The sequence below is a fragment of the Herpailurus yagouaroundi genome, unplaced genomic scaffold (assembly GCF_014898765.1).
Source record: "Herpailurus yagouaroundi ecotype Mexico unplaced genomic scaffold, PumYag 196, whole genome shotgun sequence".
Lineage (NCBI taxonomy): Eukaryota > Metazoa > Chordata > Mammalia > Carnivora > Felidae > Herpailurus > Herpailurus yagouaroundi.
Window position 1 is genome coordinate 18,806,190 of NW_024412427.1, and position 25,772 is coordinate 18,831,961.

At 39.0% G+C, this 25,772-nt stretch overlaps 1 protein-coding gene across 5 annotated transcripts in view; it reads left to right on the plus strand.

The window, feature by feature from the left end:
- MCM8 (minichromosome maintenance 8 homologous recombination repair factor) overlaps positions 1–25,772 on the plus strand; it is a 57,609-nt gene that overhangs the window by 25,832 nt on the left and 6,005 nt on the right. For 2 of the 5 annotated variants that reach the window (XM_040447639.1, XM_040447640.1), the window contains exons 11-19: positions 1,704–1,734; positions 2,252–2,392; positions 5,611–5,752; positions 8,797–8,992; positions 10,690–10,909; positions 11,207–11,416; positions 12,683–12,759; positions 16,880–17,069; positions 20,961–21,062. In XM_040447639.1, coding sequence (XP_040303573.1) covers positions 1,704–1,734; positions 2,252–2,392; positions 5,611–5,752; positions 8,797–8,992; positions 10,690–10,909; positions 11,207–11,416; positions 12,683–12,759; positions 16,880–17,069; positions 20,961–21,038 — 1,285 coding nt within the window. In that variant the 3' untranslated portion in view covers positions 21,039–21,062. Of the gene's footprint in view, positions 1–1,703; positions 1,735–2,251; positions 2,393–5,610; positions 5,753–8,796; positions 8,993–10,689; positions 10,910–11,206; positions 11,417–12,682; positions 12,760–16,879; positions 17,070–19,240; positions 19,552–20,960; positions 21,063–25,772 lie in introns of those variants that run through there. The other 3 variants (XM_040447638.1, XM_040447642.1, XM_040447641.1) reach the window with 2 other exon arrangements.

Consider the following 25,772-nt stretch of genomic DNA (forward strand, 5'->3'; position numbering starts at 1 on the left):
GGTGTGTGGGCTCTGAGCAGACGGGGAGGAGTAACCTGGTTGAAGATCAAAACGCCTCTTCAATTGGTTCCTCTTACCCATTATAAATAAGAACAAATGTTTGCAGTGGTCCTTCTGCTATACTTAACTTACAGAAAGGTTTTCTTCCCACAGGTTGCTTTTACCCTTCAGTTCTAAATTTGTAATTCCAGCATCAAAAACCAGAAGTATTCATTTGTTAACCTTGCAGGGGTTGACAAATTAGGCAGGCTACCTGGTTTTGTAAACAAAGTTTTACTGGAGCACATCCCTGTCCATTCATCTACACATTGCTTTCACACAAGTTGAGTCGTTGTGACCCAGACAGTAAAATTGAAAAGATACAGTTTCTGGCCCTTTAAGGAAAAGTTTGTCTACCTTCATTAGAGTAACAAGTAGAAGACCATGAAAGCAGAATGCAGAAGACAGTGGAAGGTTATGTTTTAGTTTAGGTTCCTTCAGAAGCAATGATTTGGGTAAGCATTTATTTGGGAGGTGATCCCCAGAAATACTGGTAAGGGAATGGGGGAGTGAGAGAAAGGATGGTAGTGTATGGTGCCTCAATGAGGAGGTTACTATAAGCATCCGGGGCTTAATCCTCTTGAGACCTCGAGATAGTAGGCTGTGTAGAACTAGCCTCAGTATTTTTCTACCCAAGGGCCTAGATTTGGGGCTACTCTTGGAATATTCTATAACCCAGCACTTTCAGCCTGTCCAGCCTGCCTGCTGCTGATGCTTCTGCAGCCAGAGAAAGCCCTTCAGCAGACAGGTGGAGGGGTGTGGTCAGAAGCTAGCAGTAATTATGTGGGAACATGCTTAACAGTGAGCACCAGGGGGATGTGGCAGGACAGCAACTTCTGTGTTTACATGTATTAAAAGGGATAATGATTTATACTTAACTCCTGGTTACATCTCTTCCACTCTGGCCTTTTCTGTGTGACCCTTGTTTTTACAATTGGTAAATGTAAATATACCTCTTTGTAGTCATATATGGTCTTATTCTGATCCTTTGAGTTGAGCTGAAAAAATGAAATTTTATCTCCTCTTAAAGTATTATTTACTCAATTCACCCATTAGTCTTCTTTCCGTGACTTGGCTGCACAGCTGCCTATTCATGTAAAATGCAATATAATTCTGTATCCTAAAGTAGAAGACCATGATTATGATGTGTTAAAGGCTGGAGATGGATCAACCATATATTTGGTTACTTTAAAATGCTTTGCGGGGTGCCTCATTTGGTTAAGTGTCCAACTCTTGATTTTAGCCCAGGTCATGATCTCATGGTTCTAAGATCAAGCCTGCATTGGGCTCTATGCTGGGCATGGAGCCTGCCTGAGATTCTCTCTCTCCCTCCCCAACTGCCCCTCCCCTCCTTGCACACACACTCTCTCAAGAAAATAATAAATACAATAAAAATAAATTTAAAAAAATAAATGCTTTGCAAGTATCCTGTCTCCCTTACACAGGCACAGTTTTTAAAGCATTCTTCCCTTTATGGATTAACCAAGAACTTTGAGAAATTTACTGGTAGAATAAAATGTCTTGGTTGTTTGAGGGATGTAAACTATATGTTTGTTTTTATTTTTTTATGCTAAATAAACCAAGTTAAGCAAGTTGTAAAGTAGATCCTCTAATGGATTGATGAAGTGAAAATAAGAGTTTCTAAGTTGTATTTTGTTTTTCAGCTCACTTTGCCCTGTCATTTTTGGTCATGAAGTAAGTATTTTACTTCATCTTTACCCAAAAGTACATAAAGTTGGCAAAAAAAATAGCTAATTTCTGTTAGCCAGATGTTTGTATTTTAATAGGTCATTATTCTCCAGAAATGAATGATGTGAAAGGCAAACTATAGCTTCTTGTAATAACAAGCTACTTACTAATTCAAGCTAATAGGAATGAGGTTCTTTAAAGTGACTTTAGGTGTAAAGTATTAAAGCAGAAACTAACAAATATTTCCCAGTTTTGTGGAGTAGATTCATGGTTTGCAGGGTAGGTCTTTACTCAGTAAAGACACCTCTTTGATTTTATGTGCTTCCTACCTTTTGCTTTTTAATCATTTACATTATGGAAGTTTATATTTTAATTTCCTTAGGAAAAAAAGTAAAGTTCAATCATGCTTTTAAAAAAAAAATCTCAAATAAATGTAAATACAGAGGGAAGAACATCCCTTTTTTGCTAGTCATCTTTATGTTTTTCTTACTTTGGGGGTCCCCCCTCTTCTTTCACACTTGAGCTTGTTAAAGCAGGCTTGGCATTAGCACTCTTTGGAGGAAGCCAAAAATATGCAGATGACAAAAACAGAATTCCAATTCGAGGAGATCCACATGTCCTTGTTGTTGGAGATCCAGGCTTGGGAAAGAGTCAGATGCTACAGGTAGGAAATCAATCATCTCGTATTTAATGTATTCCTTATAAAATGTGTGACTGATTCACAAGTGAATTTTCTCAAAGCATGCAGTGTTTGTGTTCTAGAGGATATAGTTGGCCTGGTGGTATAAGTGAATTGGGGTTTATGTGAGTAAGATGTCACTTCTATCTGGCCATCCTTTCAAATCGAGTCAGTCTCTGTCACACAGACTGTTGCAGGCATGCTGGTCTATTGAGATGTTACCTATTGTGAAATGTTAACCATTTCTCTAACCCCCTGCTTTTTTTGCGTGGTATCAGTTTTGGTAGTCTTTTTTGTTGTGGCTTCACCTATGAACAGAATAGTTTGTGAAAGTAAAGAGCAGGGAAGCAGGGTCACACATTCTCTGATCACACAACTACATAAACAGTGTATTGAGCTTAAGGAACAGTGTGATAAAGGTAAGAGATCTGTTTCTATACATCTTCACTGCTCTGAGTTTAAAGCAAGGCAACTTCTGTGAAAAACTTCTTGTTGGTCCCAAAGAAGATTCTGCCTCTGCCAACAATCAGAGCCTAGTGGTTCTCCCCATCAGGGCTTATGATGGCCCTAGAAGGCTCTGCTTGTTGGAATGCTTGTGGTTGCATTTGAGTGACACCTGGTAAGTCAGCCATAATGTCCTTTCTGAGAATGCCCATGTGTCCCCATTCCTCACCACCACCCCCAGTGTAGAAAAATGTGACCAGACCAGGGGTCTCTTTGCTAAGTTGTAGTCCTGTGGCTACTGCATCTTTGTCCAGGGGTCAGAACCTTGGTTGTATATCAGAATCACCTTTGGAACGCTTTGAAAATCCTGGGGCCTGCCTAGTCCAACTGAATTAAGAGTGTCTGGATTAAGGCCCTAGTGTCTGTGTGCAGATAATCCACCACAGGTGATTGTGCTGTGCAGCAACCAGGATTGAGAACGACTTTGACGTCATCATTGCATTATAAACCCACTGTCCTTCACATCAGAATCATTATATATTCCCTACATTTGATTGTTACATCAGCCATCATTTTAATTCCTAAGCTGACATTTCATCTATATTTCCATGTTCCTTTGGACCAACTGGGCCTACTTTAAAAAAAAAAAACAAAAACAACTCTGTCCTGAGCCCTTGCTAGAAACCTGACAGCAGAGACACAGCACCTAGTTTTAGGGGAAACAGTTGATGATAAAAATAAAAACAGGATACCTAGCCAGATTATGCATGTAAAAGGTCCATGTGTGGACCTGAATTGTTACAGCTTTCTTTTCTGTCTTTTATATCATTGTGTACACAGCGAATTAGTGTATTATAGGTAGAAGCCTGGTTAACTTCCACAGTGGCTAGTTATCTATACAAATAAATCTTACAGTTTATACATTTTGCTTACGGTGTGTAAAAGTTCCATTTTTCTCTCTTACTCCTTTTTATCCCCCTCTTACTCCTTTTTTATTTAAGAAATAGATCTTAGCAGATAATGGTTTCAGAATACGTTTAATGGTATCGAAAAAAATTTAATACTAAGAAATGGCATCAGCAACTTTTCATGGTTTTTAGACCTGGAATAATGCCTTTTAAACCATGGGCTCAACTTAAAAATAGAAGCTGTAATGTTGGTGGAAATTAAATGTTGTAAACAGAGGAGGGTATTTGGATGTAAGTCTTCTAGCCCTGCTAAACCAGTTTTTAAAAATTAGGCTAATACTAACAGTCATCGTTTACTTTATATTTTTAATCCTCTTTTCCTCTGACCATTTAGTTAGCCATCATCATCCTCTCAGACTAATAAGGGATTACAAATAACAAAAATAGTGAGGGGCGCCAGGGTGGCTCAGGTGGTTAAGCATCCAACTCTTGATTTCGGCCCAGGTCATGATCTCAATGGTGGTGGGATTGAGCCCCCACATCAGGCTCCATGCTGAGAGCCTGCTTAGGATTCTCTCTCTCTCTCTCTCTCTCTCTCTCTCTCTCTGCCCTTCCCTTGCTCACGCTCTCAGAATAAACATTTTTAAAAAATGATAGCTACTGTTTATAAGCTAGATATCATAGGGCCCCTTGGGTTGGGCACTGCACATGTCCAGAGCACACTATCAACATAGCAGTGTGAGCATTGTCTCCTGTGGTTATGCAGTGCACAGCATGCACAGTGGCCTTGCATTGGGCACTTACTGTGTGCCAGGTACCAGATTTAAGTGCCTTATATACAAAATCTCATTTATTCCTCAGGGATATACGTGATTAAACAAGGAAGCTGAGGCTCAGAGAGATCTGAGAGCAGCATAGCCAGTACATGGTAGAGCCAAAATTTAAACAGATTTTCTTGGGGCACCTGGGTGACTCAGTCAGTTAAGCATCCGACTCTTGATCTCAGCTCAGTTCATGATCTCGGGGTCATGAGTTCAGGCCCCATGTTGGGGCCTAGGCGTAGAGCTTGCTTTAAGAAGAATAACAACAAAAACCCAGGTCCGCTTGACTCTGGAGGTCCACACTTTTAACTCTTGTGTTAATCACTTTTCTGACCTGCCGTAGCTTGTTTACTCAGGTGAGCATTATTGAGCCACTTTATTACCTGATGTATGAAGAAGCATTGAAGCCTTTGAAATTAAAATTGGTACTCATGTGTTTTCTGTTTGAACTTGAAAACGAAGCATAAAATGAAGTTGTATAATATTCACATGACCACAGTCATCAGAGGCAGGCTGCCTGGATTTGATTGAATCCTCACCTCCCACCTTCATAGCTACTGTGAGTTAGTGTATGCAGGGCTTGGTTTCTACGTGATTAAGTGGGGGTGTAATAATGCCTTCCTACCTCACTACTGTGGTAGTGAAGGTCGTATAGTAAAACTGCTAGAAGAATACCTGGCAGGGGTGCCTGGGTGGCTCAGTCGATTAAGCGTCTGACCTTGAATTTTGTTCAGGTCATGATCTCATGGTTCATGAGATCAAGCCCTGCATCAGGTTCTGTGCTGACAGTGCAGAGCCTGCTTGGGATTCTCTCTCTCTCCCTCTCTCTCTGCCTCTCCCCTGCTCGTGCTGTCTGTCTCCCTCCCTCCCTCTCTTTCTCTCTCTCTCTCTGTCTCTCTCTCTCTCTCTCAAAAATAAATAAATAAACTTAAGCAAAAAGAATATCTGGCATATAGCTGATATTTGTTAGCAGTTACTATTTGTTTTTCTTTTACTTTGGTTGATTCTCTTAAACCTTTTGTTTCCTTAGGCAGTATGCAATGTTGCTCCACGTGGTGTGTATGTTTGTGGTAATACCACAACCACCTCTGGTTTGACTGTAACTCTTTCAAAAGATAGTTGCTCTGGAGATTTTGCTTTGGAAGCTGGTGCCCTTGTACTTGGTGATCAAGGTAAGAAACCAAACTCTCCACTGTTTACAACATTTAATTTTTCACTAATATTACAGCTTCTATTTTTAAATTGAGCCAAGGGTTTTAAAGGTATTATTTCAGATCTAAATAATTAGTAATTCTGGGGCTTTTGGGTTTTTTTTTTTTTAAGTCTTTTCCAGTTCATTTCTTTACATTCTATTCAAGAGGCATTTGGACAGCACTGTATTGACCAGTGAGTTGAGAATGAGTGCCAGAAAAAAATAACCGGAAATGCAGTTTACGCTGCGGAATTGAAACTGGTACTTAATGTCATTCATTGTCAGCATCTTGCGATAGACACAATTATATATCAAGTCAGTCAAATCAAATAGGTATAGATAACTCCTTGCACTTCCCATTTCATATCAACCATCACAATTGTTTAAAAGCCTGTTTTAAAGCTTTACATCAAGCTCCCTGTGGGGTGGAATATGGTTATCTGTTGACTGCCACATTTATCTTGTCTAATACATAGGTGCATAGTAAGTACTTGCTGAATGCATTACTATTACTTAGTTCAGAATACTTCGAGATGCCTTGGAACTGAAAATAAGGTAAATGTTATTATCCTTTACTCTCAGAGGACTTACAATAAGAATTTAGACTATTACATTATAATTAGAATTTTGCTGTATTTTAACCCATCTCATTGGATGTTTGTCAGGATTTGATGGAGAGTTTATAAGAAATCCAGTTGGAGGGCTTAGCAAGAAGGGATCTCTGATTAAGCATTGCTACCTAAGTTTCTCTTTGTGATGCTGTAACTCTATTGGAAACATGTTCCTATGTATGTGTCAGGCAGTGCCCAGATTCCAGTCCAGTCAAGGCCATTCATTCCTTTGTTTGCTGGTGACCTCCACATTTCTGAATCCAGATCCTATCAGCAGCCCCCACCCACCCCCTTCCTTAATACTTTGCCTGCTTGGTTTCCAGGACACTCTACTCTTCTGGTTTTCTTACTTCATTAACTGTTCCTTCTCAGTCTTGGTCTTTATCTCCCCAACCTTAACTGGTTGGCACCTCCAGGTGCTTAGGTTTTGTACCTGTTTTCTTCTTAGTCTATGTTACCTTCTCAATGATCTTATCTAGTCTCATGGCTTTGCCTACCTATATGCCGAAAATTTCCAAATTTATATCTCTTCTTCCTTGAACTCCAGGCACATTTTTTTTTTTTTTGAGAGAGAGAGAGAGAGGGAGGGAGGGAGAGAGAGCATGAGCAAGCGCAAGCAGGGGAGGGGTAGAGGGAGAGAGAAAATCTTAAGCAGTCTCCATGCCCTAACTCGGGGCTCAATCTCACAACATCAAGAGTTGGATGCTTAACTGAGCCAAAATCAAGAGTTGGATGCTTAACTGACTGAGCCATCTAGGTACCCCCAGGCACATATTTCTTTTTTTATTTTTTTAATATATGAAATTTATTGTCAAATTGGTTTCCATACAACACCCAGTGCTCATATCAAAAGATGCCTTCTTCAAAACCCATCACCCACCCCCCCCTCCCTCCCACCCCCCATCAGCCCTCAGTTTGTTCTCAGTTTTTAAGAGTCTCTTATGCTTTGGCTCTCTCCCACTCTAACCTCTCTCTTTTTTTTTTTTTTTTTCCCTTCCCCTCCCCCATGGGTTCCTGTTAAGTTTCTCAGGATCCACATAAGAGTGAAAACATATGGTATCTGTCTTTCTCTGTATGGCTTATTTTGCTTAGTATAACACTGCCCAGTTCCATCCACGTTGCTACAAAGGGCCATATTTCATTCTTTCTCATTGCCACGTAGTACTCCATTGTGTATATAAACCACAGTTGATTGACATTTAGGTTCTTTCCATAATTTGGCTATTGTTGAGAGTGCTGCTATAAACATTGGGGTACAAGTGCCCCTTATGCATCAGTACTCCTGTATCCCTTGGGTAAATTCCTAGCAGTGCTACTGCTGGGTCATAGGGTTCTTAATGCCTGTTTTTACAGTATCTCTATAACTTCCTCAGACTTAACACATCCGAAATCAAAATTACGATATTCTCCTTCAAACCTATTTTTATAGTCTTTCCCATCTCAGTCAATGATAATTCCATCCTTCTATTTGCTAAAATCAGAAAATGTACAGTCATGTTTGGCTTTTACATATACCCCACGTCCAGTCTATCAACAAATATTGTGGGCTCTACCTTCCATATATATATGTATACAGTATCGAGACTCTTCTCCATTGCTTCTACCCTGATCCAAGACACCATCATCTCTTACATGGCTTATTACTGTGATCTCCTAGTTGGAATGCTTGTGACCATCCTTGCCCTTTCCATTGTTCTTAACAAGGCAGAACAATCCTGTTAAAACTCAGATAGTTATTCTCCTGCTCAAAACCCTCCAGTGGCTTCCTATCTCACTAAGAGTGAGAGCTCAAGTCTTGACAGTAGTCCAGGGCCATTCACATTCTGGCCTTTTAATCACCTCTTTTGCCTCATTATCTACTACTTCCTTCTTATTCTCCAGTTACACCACCAGCACATTTTACATTTCTGCATTAGGCTTTTTTACTTGTTATTCTCTTTGCCTGTGCTTCCCTTACTCCAGGTAAGTCCGCAAGGCTTGTTCCCTTTCCTCCTTGAAGTTTTTGCTCAAATGTCCTTTCCTTACCCGAGAAAACTGATCTTATGTAATTATGCCTATCTCATGTAGTTGTTGAAATATACTATCTTTTGAATATGCATATCTCTTATTTCACCTGTTTGAACATAAGTCTTTAAGCTTTTTGAGGGTCATTCGTATCTTCATTTTTGTAGCACTCACAACACATGCCTTGCCTATGAAAAATGTTGAATGAGAAAATATTACATAAAAGTTACGACAAGTGTTTTATTTGCTGTAAAACAAGCACAAATTCTCTACTGTATGACATTTTATAATTTTAACTGCTGGAAACAATTACAAATAATTTCCTTATTGTGGAACAGTTTCCATCCTGTAAGATTTGGAACTTAACCAAAGAAAGCTTTTTGTCTGTATTATTTTACTGTGACTGTAGGTATTTGTGGGATAGATGAATTTGATAAGATGGGGAATCAACATCAAGCCTTGTTAGAAGCTATGGAACAACAGAGTATTAGTCTTGCTAAGGCTGGCATGGTTTGTAGCCTCCCTGCAAGAACTTCCATCGTCGCTGCTGCAAATCCAGTTGGAGGACACTACAATAAAGCCAAAACAGTTTCTGAGAATTTAAAGTAAGTCTCTTTGGATATTTATACCTTTAATGTATTGAATCCTTATAAATCAATAAGAAAAAGATAACTGAGGACATAATAGTTCACAGAAATGATAATTTCTAGTAAATGTACAAAAACATGTTGAGCACAACAAATTAAAGCAGTGAAGTACCATTGATAGCTACCAGATTGGCAAACATTTTTTATATTAATAATCATTATTGGCAAAGGGTTGGGAAAATAAGTTCTCACATATTCAGGTTAGTGTATTGAAGGACAACTGGCATGTTTATTATCACTGTTTGAAATATACATTCCATTTGTTTTAGCCAGTTCTACTTTTAGGAATCATACTCACAGAAATAGTCATGTAAGTGCACAGAGACGCATTTACAGGTTGGGTATTATGCCATTGTATATCACAGACAAAAAGCGGAAACAGCTTAAAATGCCCATTGGTAGGAAAGTGGTTAAACTATGGCAAGGCCGAACAGTGGAGAATAGCAGGTATAAAAATGGAAGTAGCTCTGTGTGTGCTGATAGGGAAACATGTCTGTGCTTACTGTTAAGTGGAAAGAGCACATTACATACTTATAAATGGGGTATGACCCCACTTTTCCCCAAAAACAGAGTTTGTATTGGTATGTGTGTATGCTTTCTCTTCTAGTTTGTTCTGTACAGGTTGGACAAAAGGCATAGGGAGGGGAAAATAGGTTGAAGTGATTGTGGAAGTGAGAAAAAGACAATGCCTCATGTGAAAAATTGGAAGCTTAAATTCTAGAGGGAAAAAACCCAAATTTCCTAATATTCGATAATGTGTACCTTTAATACAGAAATGGTACATGGCAAAATATACAATAGTACTTGGAGATGCTATACCACCACCACCAAAAAAGTCAATCTAGGGACCCCTGGGTGGCTCAGTTGGTTAAGTGGCCAGCTCTTGATCTCAGTTCAGGTCTTGATCTCAGGTCATGAGTTCAAGCCCTATGCTGGGTATGAAGCCTACTTTAAAAAAAAAAAGAAGTCAGTCTATTAGTTTTTCTTAATAAAATGACAAAGTGCTATATTGGAAAGATCAGAAAGATCCTATTGAACAAGGACTTGGTTTTTAGGTTCTGGTTTTTAGTGGTACCCAAACCTGTTTTGGGGTGTTGACCAAATTCTTTAGCTACTTTGAATTTCAGTTTTATTGTCTCAAATAGAAGGATAATCTGATTGGTGGGATCAGGGAAGATGACTAAGTAGAACACAGCGTTTTTATTATAATGATTCTAATGACTTCTAAGAAAAAGTGGGTTTTTTAATCTAAATAATCATAGATGCTTTGAGAGACTCAATGTCTTGGTGAAAGAAAACATACAAAAGATTAAAACGACCCAACTAGATAACCTCTGGCGTATCATATAGCATTTGTTTTAAAATTCAAAGGCATTGTGAAACTTACCATTAGGTAGTAATATAGAACACAGACATGGTGTGAGAAAGGGGCCTTATCATTAACCTACCAAAGGTAGGTACATGTATGACTGGTGTGTGACCTGGTGTCTCTCCAGAGTTGGTGGGTGTATCGAATACAAAAGCTATTGTTTGTTTCTTTAACATAAACTTTATTTTTTTAAAGTTCTACGTGGAACTTCAATAGTAAATAAGTAAATGGTTTTCTACTTGTTTTGATTCCAATCATTGTTTCTTCCTTCTTCCCTGCCTCTTAGAATGGGGAGTGCCCTGCTGTCCAGATTTGATTTGGTCTTTATCCTGTTAGACACCCCAAATGAGGACCATGATCACTTACTCTCTGAACATGTGATTGCAATAAGAGCTGGAAAGCAGAGAACTGTTAGCGGAGCCACTGTAACTCGCATGAATAGTCAAGATTCAAATACTTCTGTACTTGAAGCGGTGTCTGATAAACCATTATCAGAAAGATTAAAGGTATGAATGTTTCTGCTCCTTAGTCATTCATTTCGGTTCTGTTTGGATGTCAGAGTTCAGTATGTTGCTTATTGTAGAGTAGTAGTATATAAGCTTTCATGCCAAAACCTTTTATATTACAGTAGTAGGGTTTATATAAACTGCATTAGAAATAATCTGTCACCTAGACTCAGAGCTGGAACTACAGTGTTTGGCTTCTTTGGAAAGTCTTTTAGAACTTTATATGTATCTAAACAGGTTATTTTAACAGAAAGATTTTATTGGCTATCCTTGTAATCTTTTTTTATCATGCTTCAGGTGGTTCCTGGAGAAAAAATAGATCTAATTCCCCACCAGCTGTTGAGAAAGTACATTGGTTATGCTCGGCAGTATGTCTATCCAAGGCTGTCCACAGAAGCTGCTCAGATTCTTCAAGATTTTTACCTTGAGCTCCGGAAACAGAGCCAGCGGTTAAATAGCTCACCAATCACTACTAGGCAGCTGGAATCTCTCATTCGTCTAACAGAGGTTTGTTTTAAATTCATGCTTTTTTGACTTAAAAATGGGGGCAAGAGGTGGTATGATTTCTCTCAATTTCCTGCATAATTAACTTGATTTTTCTTCCAGCTGAGAGACAATTAGAAATGGATGTACAAAAATGTTTAAAAATGTTTGGCCATATCTGTAATAGTGCCAATCAAGCCACTTCTTTCTAGGCACAGAACCAATTACTAACCATGCAACTTTCTTTCCCCCCCTTTTAATGGCATTGAAGACTCCTGGAGTGTGACAAGTACTTAGGTTAATTAAGGATTCTGAGATTCTAAGTTCAATATATGGGAGCATGGAATATGTCAGTATTTGATTTGATACATGACAGGTCCATAAGGATAGTACCTGTTTTTCTAATAGCAGTGACATTTATTCACAGGTTTGGAATGCTAAGAGAACTCTGGCAGTTAAAATAGCTGGAGTTTGGGCTTTTTGCTTTAAAATCAGATTATTTCTTCTATGTTGTTTTAACAAATTGGTTAGGCATGATTTCCTGAAAGTAAAAGGCAAGGAAAAACCAAGGGTATTTCATAATCAAATTTTCTGAAATGAACACTCAGAAAGATATATGTTAGATAAAAATAGGTTTTAATCCTATTTTATTTAGTTCGTTTATTTAGTTTATTAAGTTTATTTGTTTATGTTGTTGGCGGGGAGGAGCAGAGAGAGAGGAAGAGAGAATCCCAAGCAGGCCCTATGCTGTCAGCGTGGAGCCCAGTGTGGGGCTCGAATCCACAAACTGAGATCATGACCTGAGCCAAAATCAAGAGTTGGACATTTAACTGACTGAGACACCCAGGTGCCCCTAATCCATATTTTAAATGAGCGATTGGGGTGCCAGAGGGGCTCAGTCAGTTAAATGTCTGACTTTGGTTCAGTCATGATCTTTGGTTCATGGGTTCGAGCCCCACGTCGGGCTCTGTGCTGACAGCTCAGAGCCTGGAGCCGCTTCAGGTTCTCTGTCTTCCTCTCTCTCTGCTCCTCCACTGCTCGCATACTGTGTCTCTCTCTCTTTCTCAAAAATAAACAAACATTAAAAATTTTTTAAAATAAAATGAGTGATTGTTTTCATACTCAAGTTTTCAGATAATTTTATTCTGACTTTGATATTATAGTCCTCCTCCTGCAATCAGTTTTTGTGTAAAATGAATAAATGAAACAATCTTAGACCTACTTTACCTGCTCAAACAATGTCAAATATACTTACTATTGTTATTTAAAAATGCTTTTTTTCTTTCAAAGGCACGAGCAAGGTTGGAATTAAGAGAAGAAGCAACCAAAGAAGATGCTGAGGATATAGTTGAAGTTATGAAGTATAGGTAAGATTAAATTTTAAATGCTGTTTTAAATGAAATATCAGTCATCGTTTCATCTCAAATTAAATATTTAATTATGCCAAGCAAAATTATTTTTACTTAGCCCATTGGATCCTTTTAACAAACTATATTTTCTTGGTTTAAAATATTTGTATAAAGAAACAATCTTTATATTAAGATTTTTTGAATGGGTATACATTCACATAGTTATAAAATCAATTCAAAAATACATATTTTGAGAATACTCAAAAGGAACAGCCTCATAATGGGTAAAATCATCATTAACACTTAATGACTACCAACCCTTTCAACCAATTCGTAACATTCCCTTTTGTATAAATATCCTGTTGGTTTAATATTCTACTGTGCTTGGACTGTCAGTTTCCTCTTTTACACGATTCAGTACTAGGGTTTGAGGGGTCTTGTAGATGAAAATTTTACCAAGCTGGCTTCATTCCCTCTCTAGTTGACTTCATTGTGTTGGAGACCCTCAGTTGCCATTTGTCAGCAACCAGACAGTCTAGGAATTACTAGACTGTCTCATTCAATGTGGTGCCAGGGATTCAGTGTACTAGCATGTGAAATAAAGGAGTGGCCATAAATACCAGTTGTCTGCCTGACTTATGGTGGACCTAGCTTCCTGGCAGACCAGACCAATAAGAATCCTAGAGATTGCCTACAGGGCACCTGACTGGCTCAGTTGGTAGAGCACGTGACTCTTGATCTCAGGGTCTTGAGTTTAAGCCCCATGTGAGGTGTAAGGCTTACTTGGAAAAAAAAAAAAAAAAAGATACCTAGAGATTGCCCCAACAGAGATTCTTTTTTCACTAGAAAACAAAGCCACTGAACCTAACCGAAATTCCAAAAAATTTGGATTCTAACTTTGTTCCCAATTAAAAACAAGGACCACTAGTAGGGACTCCTTGTTTAATGATAAAAAGTTGCCTCTTAGTTTAGAAGTTTTCTTAACAGACTGCTTTTTTTTTTTTTTTTAAGTTTGTTATATGAGAGAGAGGATGCGCATGTGCGTGAGTGGGAGAGGGGCAGAGAGAGAGAGGGAGAGAAAATCCCAAGAAGGCTCCATGCTGTCAGCACAAAACCTGACATGGGGCTTGATCCTGCAAACCATGAGATCATGACCTGAGCTGAAACCAAGAATTGGCTGCTTAACCAACTGAGCCACCCAGGCTCCCCTGAGCATCCTGCTCTTAAATTCTCCACCTGTGGCAGTGGGGCTATCATTGCTACTCCTGGTTTCCTTTTCCATTTAATGATCTCTCACCCTTTAGACCTACTGGTGCCTGGCTCTACTGAATAATATCATGGATAGACTTGGGCTATCCAGCAAATCAGGGATCAAACTACCTTATTACTCTCTCTTACCTGTAACATTCTCTTTTTAGGCTTTACCCTAACTTAGTTTCCTTAGGCCTCAGACCCCAGACATTGCCTCAAGCAGCCATCTAGTATTTCCCCACAATAAGTCCACTGGTCTGATTCATTCTCATATCTGAGCATTACACATTATAAATTACACATTAAACCTTTTCAATAAAAATGCCATATTGATTCTGCATGTCTGAATCCTCATGTCGGACAGTGTTTACATGTACTTTTTCCATCCAAGAGGAACTCTTCCATATTTTTTTTTGTAACTTTGTATTTTTTTTCTACTACTTCTCAAAGTTGCCTTGCTGGTAATTCTGAATTAGTTTTAGGCTGTCAATTTACTCCTGAACTCCTGAAAAAAGAGATCTTATTGTTAAATATAAACAGTATCTACATGAAATTACTAGTTTGTTTCCTTGAACTGAATGTGCTTTATTGGCTTTTACACAAATTTTCAGATAAAAAGAATAGGTTGATTCCTAGTGATTGGAATTATTTCCTAGTGATTCCTAGTGACTGCAGTTATTTCCATGGTAGATATCAAGATCCAGTTAAACACAGAGACTAGGTTGTGAATTGTCTGTTTTATTATACTTACCATGCTTTCTGTCCCTAGTCTGTGCTCTAGGAGAGCAGGGACCCTATCTGTCATCTTTACCAGTGTACTCCCAGGGCCCCTCCTAGCACACAGCACACCCTCAGTAAATGTACTGCATTGATAGTAAAGTTGACCATGGGAATCATCTTTCATTCATTAACTCTTCCATTTCAGAGTTTCCCTCTCTTGAGTTGTGAATGTTTGTACTTAATGTGGTCTTGAATCTATAAAACTACATTTTAAGCAGAAGCAGAAGCCAAAATAAAATCTAAACTGTGATACAGTTCATCATGGTTATCAAAGCACATAGCTATAAAAACTAAATGTTTATGGCCAACAGTTCACTTAAGTTTTCTTTATTTTTTTTTTCAACGTTTTTATTTATTTTTGGGACAGAGAGAGACAGAGCATGAACAGGGGAGGGGCAGAGAGAGAGGGAGACACAGAATCGGAAACAGGCTCCAGGCTCTGAGCCATCAGCCCAGAGCCCGACGCGGGGCTCGAACTCACGGACCGCGAGATCGTGACCTGGCTGAAGTCGGACGCTTAACCGACTGCGCCACCCAGGCGCCCCTTAAGTTTTCTTTAAAAATATACTAGGAAGCACAGGAGAATAGAGCCACCTTCAAAGATGAAACATCATTGAGTTTTTTCTATTTCAGCAAAGTGGCTCAGATATTTATAAATCTTCACATCTGAAGCCATGTATCTCAGATTCAAATCCCAGATATTCCACTCATTGGCTGTGTAACCTTTGGCAAGTCACTTAACTTACCACACTTTGCTTCTTCATCTGTAAAATGCGAATAAGAATAGTCCCTAGATCAGAGGATTGTTGGACTAAATGGGGTAGCATATGGTGACTAAATATAATTAAGCTAAATATGAATTGTTAATACATAGTAGTTTAAAGCATTTTGACAAGTACCTTATGAAAAATAAGCTATGGTTTATTATATTTACATAATCATATTACATTTCTTACCATTTATTAGTCTGATTTGGATGATTCATTCCTATTTGTACAGCTTTCTCTTTCACGTAGGCTCTTATCAGGAAACAAAACAAAGCTATGTTTTTAGTAACCCTATAAACTCATTGGTGTAAGCTCCTTAAGGGCAGGAATTACATCCGTTTTATTCATCAGTGCAAGTCTACTGCCTAGCAGGTGACCAGTTTATATATGATTAGCCAATTCCTGATTAAATAACACCTTTGCCTCTGGGCTTTGTGTGAGATTGTATCTGTCCCATTGTACAGGCAGGGAGTCATCCACAGAGCTGGATTAGAAATGATGGCTAGGGGCGCCTGGGTGGCGCAGTCGGTTAAGCGTCCGACTTCAGCCAGGTCACGATCTCGCGGTCCGTGAGTTCGAGCCCCACATCGGGCTCTGGGCTGGTGGCTCGGATCCTGGAGCCTGTTTCCGATTCTGTGTCTCCCTCTCTCTCTGCCCCTCCTCCGTTCATGCTCTGTCTCTCTCTGTCCCAAAAATAAATAAAAACGTTGAAAAAAAAAATTAAAAAAAAAAAAAAAGAAATGATGGCTAATTTTATCTCTCACTGGTGTTTTCAGACTTCTGGCTAAAATCCACTAGCAAGAGTGCATATGTCTTTCTTTGATGATACTGTGAAAATAAGAGGAAGCAGCAGAGAACTAAAAATAGTAGGTGGATCCTTTAATATCTAACCACCATTACTGCAAGTCAGCAGAACCGTTCTAGTTCATTCCCACAGTATTTTTAAACATCTTTCATCTGCCAGGTGCTGCACTAGGAGCTGGGAACATATCTTTGTCCTCTAAAGCCTAAATTTAGTATGTTTGGAATTTCTTTCTTTCATGAATCAAAAAGAATGTTCCAGGCATTTATATCATAGTCTATCAACTTTGTATTCTTACACTTTTCTCTTTTCAAATGTAGATGTTTCTTAAAAGTGGCAACTGTGTCCAAAAATATTTTTATCGGTACATAGTTCATACCATAGTGAATTTCATAGTGGCTGTTCAAGCAATACATGTTGAAATCTTTGCTACGTGAGTCTCATGGTTATTTCCACATTTTTCTTCTTATGAACTGGGACAAAAATTTCCATAGCCATGCTACATTGGGTAACTCTGTTCTCCTCCCTTCTCGTTAAGCATGCTAGGAACTTATTCTGATGAATTTGGAAACCTAGATTTTGAGCGATCCCAGCATGGTTCTGGAATGAGCAACAGGTCAACAGCAAAAAGATTTATTTCTGCTCTCAACAACATTGCTGAAAGAACTTACAATAACTTATTTCAATTTCAACAACTTCGGCAGATTGCCAAAGAGCTTAATATTCAGGTATGATAAACCAAATACTTAATCTTGTTTATGAAAATTGCAGGAGGTCTTTATTAAGTGTAGAATTTTTAAATATCAGAATATTTTGATGACTGTGGAAAACAGTATGGAAATTACTCAAAAAATTAAAAGTAGAACTACCCTATCTATGATTCAGCAATCGCACTATGGTATATTTACCCAAAGAATACAAAGGAGTTCAAAGGAATATATGCACCCCTGTGTTTATTGCAGCATTATTTACAATAGCCAAAATATGGAAACAGCCCAAGTGCCAATTGTTGGATGAAGGGATAAAGAAGATGTGGTATAGAGAGAGAGAGCACGCACATGTGCTTGCTCGTTCTCTCTCTCAAAAATGAATAAATAAAAACTTCTAAGAAATTTTTTTAAATGTTTATTTTTGAGAGAAAGAGAGAGAGAGAGAGAGAGAGAGAGAGAGAGAGAGAGACTGAGATGAGTGGCGGAGAGGCAGAGAGGGAGACGCAGAATCCGAAGCAGGCTCCAGGTCAGCACAGAGCCTGACACAGGGCTCAAACTCACTAACCGCAGATCATGACTTGAGCCAGTTGGACGCTTAACTGACTGAGCCACCCAGGCGCCCCGAAGAAACAGACTCTTAGCTATAGTGAACAAACAGATGGTTATCAGAGGGGAGGTGGGTGAGGGAGTGGGTGAAATAAATGATGGGGATTAAGAGTGCACTTTATCAGGGGCACCTGGCTTGCTCAGTTGGTGGAGTGTGCTCCTCTTAATCTCAGGGTGGTAAACTTGAGCCCCATGTTGGGTGCAGAGATTACTTAAGAATAAAATCTTTGCTGGGGCACCTATGGTGGCTCAGTCAGTTAAGTGTTGGACTCTTGATTTTGGCTCAGGTCATGGTCTCATGGTTTATGGGTTTGAGCCCCATATTGGGCTCTGCACTGATGATGCAGAACCTGCTTGAGCTCCTCTCCCTCCCTCTCTCTCTGCCCCTCCCCTGCTCATTTTCTCTCTCTTTCTTTCAAAATAAATAAATAAGCTTAAATGAATAAATAAAAATAAAATCTTTGCAAAAAAAAGTATCACGAGCACTAAGTAATATATGGAATTGTTGAATCGCTATATTGTTCATCTGAAATGAACACTGTATGTTAACTACACTGGAACTAAAATTTTAAAATAAATATAATGGAGATTGAAAAAATAATAAAAGATTTGGGTGAAAAGAATGGAATAGGCTTTTTTGAAGTATTTTCTTTATTTAAGCTATGAAATTAGCTGCTCAGAGCTTTAAAAAAAAAAAAAAAAAACGCAGCAGTGTTAGGGTTCCTGGGTGGCTCAGTTACACATCCCATTCTTGGTCTCAGCTCAGATCTGGATCTCAGGGTCATGAGTTCAAGCCCCATGTTGGACCCTACTCTGGGTGTGAAGCCTACCTAAAAACAAAAAACAAAAACTAAAAAACCCAGCAGTTTTTATCTAAAATGCATACCTACCTCTTTTTTAGCATCTTGATAGTTGAAGGAAACATAAGAGACTCACTTTCCATGTTTTTCTGACAAAATCTCTTGTGGGCAAGTCATCTTACATCTTTGCATCTCTGTTTCCTCGTTTGTTCAACAGACATGATTCCAGGGGCCGACTTCGGCTCAGGTCATGATCTTGGGGTCTGTGAGTTTGAGCCCCACGTCGGGCTTTGTGCTGACAGCTCGGAGCTTGGAGCCTGCTTCGGATTCTATGTCTCCCTCTCTGCCTCTCTCTCTCTCTCTCTCAAAAATAAATATTAAAAAAAATAGACATGATTTCACCTGCTCTGCTATTTGAAAGTTTTAGTGAAAATGAATGTAATAAGACTTTAAACATGTAAGACAGTTTATATGGAAAACTGCCCACTCAATTTCAAAATTGGAGCTAGTCTAATTTTTGTTTTGAAGCTAATCTAAAACAAATACAAAAAATACTCTGGATACTGGAGTTTTTAATTTTGATTAGCTCGGCTCATCAAATAGAATAGAATCTCACAATAGAATTGAAAGATCATATGTAAGCAGTTTTCTCTATGAGGAAGTACGAATAAATTTATTTGCCCAAGAAACTTGAGGAATGCATGTTATGGTTTGAGAGATTCATTTTATAAATCATGTTTTTGCATATTATTTAATGGGCTGTTTCTTGATGTTTTATTCCAGGTTGCTGATTTTGAAAATTTTATCGGGTCACTAAATGACCAAGGTTACCTCTTGAAAAAAGGCCCAAAGGTCTACCAGCTTCAAACTATGTAAAATGACTACCAACCCAGGACGTCCTGAGATTATTAGCAGTTTAAAACTGTCTCAGTAATAAAGAGTATGTAAAAAACATATATATGTATATTGTTCTCTGGAAAATGATGTCCTAAAATTAATGTAATAGGAAAAAAGATTTAAGAAGTGATAAAGCCATGTGTTTCGTTTTTACAGCTTCTCTGAAAGATGAGAAAAATAAATTGTTTATATTTTTATTTTTATTTTATTTTATTTTTTTTAATTTTTTTTTTCAACGTTTATTTTTGGGACAGAGAGAGACAGAGCATGAACGGGGGAGGGGCAGAGAGAGAGGGAGACACAGAATCGGAAACAGGCTCCAGGCTCTGAGCCATCAGCCCAGAGCCTGACGCGGGGCTCGAACTCACGGACCGTGAGATCGTGACCTGGCTGAAGTCGGACGCTTAACCGACTGCGCCACCCAGGCACCCCTATATTTTTAAATGATGTGATTATATGTATTATATATAGTTGTATTTTTGACCTCTTTTATTCTTACTTTTTTTCTATAAAATGTCCATCTGAGTAAACATTTGCTAAGTTACATCTTAATGTTTAAATAGTTCTGACACACAAAAAATGAATATCTTTCAGAAATAAATTGAAACCAACTTTCAATTCCAAAAAAAGTTTGGAAATATTTTATATTGACACATTTAATTTAACATCTTAGCTACTGAAAAAAATTTTAAACCATATTATGTTTTATTACCAAAGTTAAATATGTACCTGTGGGTTTTTTTTTTTTAATGTTTATTTTTGAGAGAAAGAGAGAGAGAGAGTACAAGCTGGGGAGGGGCAGAGAGAAAAGGGGACAGAGGATCCCAAGCCAGCTCCACAGTGATAGCAAGTCTGATGTGGGGCTTGAACTCACAAATCATGAGATCATGACCTGAGCCAAAGTTGGACGCTCAACCAACTGACCCACCCAGGGGCCCCAAATATGTACCTATATTAAGTCAATAGCTGTGTAAGGCTTATTAAAACCAAGCCGCCTCAACTCACTACACAGAGGGTGAGGATGCTGTTCTCCTATTCTGTGTACGTACATAAATACACATACACAGTTTCCCATTTCTTTCCAATTTAGTTCTACGTCCTCTTTCTTGTTTCACTCCCTCCTTTTAGTAGAATCGATCTTCTAGTAGCTTCCTGAGAAGAAGTTCATAAGGCAAATTCTACCCTTACCTCTGGATTGGGCATAGAATTTTAGTTTGTAAAACTAAAATTAGATGTTGCGTTTAGAAATCCAAGACCACAATCGCTTCCCAGCTTTTTGGCTAAGATCAAGTGTAGAAATCCAAGGCCATTGTGATTTTTATTCATAGCATGTGACCTTTTTTTCTTCTTGAGAAGGTGCTTGGATCTTCCCTTTTCCCAGGTATCCTGAAATTGTATAATGTTTAATAACTATCCTGGTGGTCTCTCATGCCAAAAATATTGGTGTTATCGTTACCTCTTTTTTTCTCTTATTCCTGTATCAGTCCATCAACAAGTTTGCTCAGTACCTTTAATTGGTTCCAGTTCCACTATTCTGGATCAAGCCACCCTCTCTTGTACCGCTTTATAAGGACAAAGACTCCACTTTATTCTGTTGCTGCCCCAGCAGGTGGAACGGATTTTTGACACATACCCCTCTGAGGTGGATACACAGACAGTGGGTGATTATACCACTTGTGAATGAGGACACAGAATTTAACCAAAGTAGGTAAGCAACTTGATGTAAGACTATGAAAAATAAGAGCATAAAAAGGATTTCTACTAATAAGATGGAGGCATTCCCCTCTTTTTCTCCTATGAAGTTGCTCAAAACCAACAAGGAAACTGAGAAATACAAATATATAGTCCATCTTCTGTGAACTAGGAAACAACTGAAACCCCAAACCCCAACACACTAGGAAAAGCTGCCAAAAGCTGTCAGGATGACCCAGGTAGCCTTACAGGAGGGAAGAGGCGAGACGATGCCTATTGGTGAATATCTTAGAAGAAACCAACAAAGTGTATTTCTTAAAGTATACTTTAAATATCTTTGGGGGTAAAAAGTAAAACCCCATGTTTGTAATAGTGTGAATATGGCATACAGGTTGGCAGCAGCAGCTTCTCTGGATCTTGCTGGAACACAAGAAATAGAACAAGAGAGGTTAAATGAGAAGTCACACTGATAAGCCACCATGAAGGAGGAAAAAAAAAATCTGGGTCTGCTTAAATTTCTCCAAAGCAGTATTCATCAGTAAAACAATGGAACTTTGCCTACAAGGTTGTTTTTTTAAGTTTATTTATTTATTTTAATTTTTTTTAACTTCTTAAGTTTATTTTTGAGAGACGTAGAGAGCACAAGCAAGGGAGGAGCAGAGAGAAAGGAGACACAGAATCTGAAGCAGGCTCCAGGTTCTCAGCTGTCAGCACAGAGCCCAACACAGGGCTAGAACTCACAAAGCCCAAGATCGTGACCTGAGCCGAAGTCGGATGCTTAACCAACTGAGCCACCCAGGCGCCTATGAATTTCATAAAAATGTCATGTTGAGAGTAGTAAATATTTTAATTAAAAAAAACATTTAATAATAATAGGTAGTGGGTCAGATTTGGCCCATTTGGCTATAATTTGCAGCATCTTGACTGCAAATAATAAAAACCTGACTTGATTAAGTAGGAAAATTAGGGTTTTTTAAAAGAATTTTGGTTAGCTCACAGAATTATTGGAAGACTGGAGAACCAAAGGCTGAGCTTCAAGGAGCAATTTCTAAAACCATGCCTTAGGATTGGTCTGAAGACCAAGCCACTGTCACCCTACTGCCGCACGAGGCACTAGAGGAAAGTGCTGCGCCTCCCTGGTCCACTGATGCCACTTCTGTACCAGGGACACTGGGAAGTGACTGCCCCTGCAGAAAGGTGGAAGAATGTCCCCCTCCCCAACACGTACCAAAAGAGCCACAAAAAGTTATTCACAGGGTCTGTTTCAATTGCTGAATTCAAAAATAGAAATCTCATTCAGAAACACCTGACTGATGGAGGCTAGGTTCTATGCCTCTTTCATAGAGTGCTAGGGAGTGTTTTGGGTTCTGCTTTAGTGAGGCAAGACCAATAAAGCCAAACTTTCTCATTTGTTATGAGACTATTCAAGTGGTACTAGACTGCCAGACCAATATCATTCGTGTATATAGAGCCAACAAACACGTCCTAACATACAAGAACTCAGAAAGCATGACCATTCTTGAAGAATCTACCAAAATGTGACTTATAGCAAACTAGATGAACAGGGGGAAAAATTGGCAATGTACATTGGATATTTAACTGTAAGATAAAAACTAAGATAAATGTGGGGATAACTGCCACAGAACAGAATATAAATATTAAGTCCTGATTTTGAAAAAAAAAGATAGGGAAAAGGTATATAGTGTAAATATGAGAACTTCATCTTTAAAGGCTGGGGTGGAGGCTTAAAAGGTATTTAATGCTGATAAATCTATTAATAGAATGAAAAGCATATTTCACAAAAGTGAAGTCAGATAACAGCAAACAAAATAAAATGGTAGATGAGAGAGGACAAGGATATGTACTACATAAATGGTATGTTCATTATATATATTTATATATAGTATAAATATACTAAAGGATATATACTTTAGTAATATAGTAATAATATAGTAATAAAGGATATATACTTTAGTAATATACTAAATATACTAAAGGATATATACTTTTATAGAAGTACTATGTTCATATATCATAAATATAGTCTAAATATACGACATTGTGTTGAAAGAGGAAAATAATAGATACTATTTACTTAAAAAGTCAAAGGCTATCACTATTATATAAAATCACAGGGAAAAAGGTAATGAATTATCAGAAGAAACTCTTCTGTGATTTCTTACATATTGTGCTGTCCATTTGACATCCATTAATCACAAGGCCAACTTAACAGCCAAAATGGTTCACATCTCCTCTGCAATCCCAGCTTTTGCAACTAAACCACAAACCACAAACCCCATCAGTGCTTCACTTCCTGCCCAGTAGGGGACATCCCTACCTAAAAACTTCCCACCAACTATAGCAATAAAGGCCTAGGGTTTCCCCTCACTCCTGCCTCCTGACCAACCCGGGTGCTTCCCCATGTGGCCCTTTGTGGCATATGCCCCCTTCTCTTGGTAAATATAATTAATGCTTTCAAAGGCAATTGTCTCGTGTCTGTCAGCTTACCATGCCCAGTTAAGACAAATCCCAGGTTCAAATTTTAGAATAGAAGCACAAAAACAGCAAGAAAACATTACATCATGAAAAGTTTTTAAAATAAGAGACTAACATATTCATGACAAAAGTCAACCTAAATCTAAGTATGTCATAATAATAAATGCAAATGGGCTCAACTCACCTACTGAAACTAAAAGACTTTCCGATGGGTTCACAAACTCTTATGTGCAAGATACACCTAAAACAAATGTCACGTGTTGCTTGTGAGTTGAAGTTAATCCCGGGAAACTCAGAATACCACTGTAGATTATAGCTGGGTGAATAGCGGGGTGTGGAGCTCTGGGGAGCAGCTAATAGCTGTTTAGTAAATAAAACGATGCCTTCTACATTTGCCCCATGTTCATACTGTCCCCTGAAATCCCACTGCTCTCACGTTCCTCACTCACTCTGCTTCAGCCCCATTTGGTCTCTTTGCTGGTTCTAGAATATGCCAGGCACATTTCCTATCTTTAGGGTCTTTGCACATGCTGTTTCTGCCATCCAGTTTGCTTTTCCACCAGAGAGTCATATGGCTCATCTTCCCAACTAGCTTTGGGTCATTACTCAAATGTCAGCCTTTTAGCGACATCTTTCCTGGACACTTTATTTTTTTTTTTATTTTTTTTATTTTTTTTTATTATTTTTTTTTGGGACAGAGAGAGGCAGAGCATGAACAGGGGAGGGGCAGAGAGAGAGGGAGACACAGAATCGGAAGCAGGCTCCAGGCTCTGAGCCATCAGCCCAGAGCCCGACGCGGGGCTCGAACTCACGGACCGCGAGATCGTGACCTAGCTGAAGTCGGACGCTTAACCGACTGCTCCACCCAGGCGCCCCTTTCCTGGACACTTTAAAACTGCACTCCCCCCCACCCTAATTTCCTTCCCTACTGTGTTTCTCTGTAGCAATCAACATGAAATAACATACTATGTAACTTACTCATCTTTATGTCTGTTTCCTTAGTCCCCGCTAGATTGTAAACTCCATAGGGATGGGAAATTTTTACTACTATCTTCACTGTTAAATCCCCTGTTCCTATAACAGTACCTGGCATGTGAAAGACACACGGTAAATATTTTCTGAACGAACGTCTGTCTGGTGAAGAGGCATGTGAATGAGCTTCTCAGAATGTGCTCTGAGTATGAGAATATTTGTGTCCATGTGAATGCTCACTAAAGGAACGTCATAATTAAATGGATGTCACCCACTCCATGAACATCAGCTAGTCTATTTCTCTAGCCACCCCAGTCCTTGCTCAATGAGTTCATGAACAAAGTGACCATGAGGCCAAGGTTGGCAGTTCAGCTTGCTCTCTCACCAAGCCTAAACTTCCCCTCACCAAGGCTGGCACAGACAATCACCATTGCTGAGTATCTAATTTGCCAGTGGAGGCACCTATCCTGAAACAACACAGTACTGTGTTTCAGGGGGACTAGCTTGTTGCTTGGTGAGAGATCAATTTACGCTGGGCCCCGAGGGGGCAGCTATTTGTTTCCACTGGAGGGGAGAAGGGAGCTTATTTTGGATGTCTGCCCTTCCTGCCTTGTTTCTTTCAGCAATGCCATGTGTGAATTTACTCAGCTTATTCACCTTCGTGATACCCCATGTAATATTCTCATGAAGACATTTTACAACTGAAGAAATAAGGCAACGGGTTGAAGTTCATATGCTGTCTTTACTGTGTACCCCATTAGCCAAAAGCATCTGGCCTAGAGAACATTAGAATGGACAACAGCGATTCAGTTATGGTGCCAGATAGGTGACAATACCTTGCAAGTCTGGGATCTTCTCTGAGCTAGTGACTGCTATATGATTCTGTTTCTCCCGTAGCCAGAATACACAGGCCTAGGAAAGAAGGTGTGAGCGTTGTATCTTGTCACTGTTAGTAAAGCCCAATTTTTAGCAGCTAGAGGTCTTCCAAAGGAGGCATACTTTTTTTTTTTTTATGTTTATTTTTGAGAGAGAGAGAGTACAAGCAGGGGAGGGGCAGAGAGAGAGAGGGAGACACAGAATCTGAGGCAGGCTCCAGGCTCTGAGCTGTGAGCACAGAGCCCGACACGGGCTTGAACTCACAGACCAGGAAATCATGACCTAAGCCAATGCTTAACCAATTGAGCTACCTAGGAGCCCCAAAGGAGGCATACTTCTATCAGAGGACATAGCAATGGCTCCATTGAACTGGAGGCTGAGA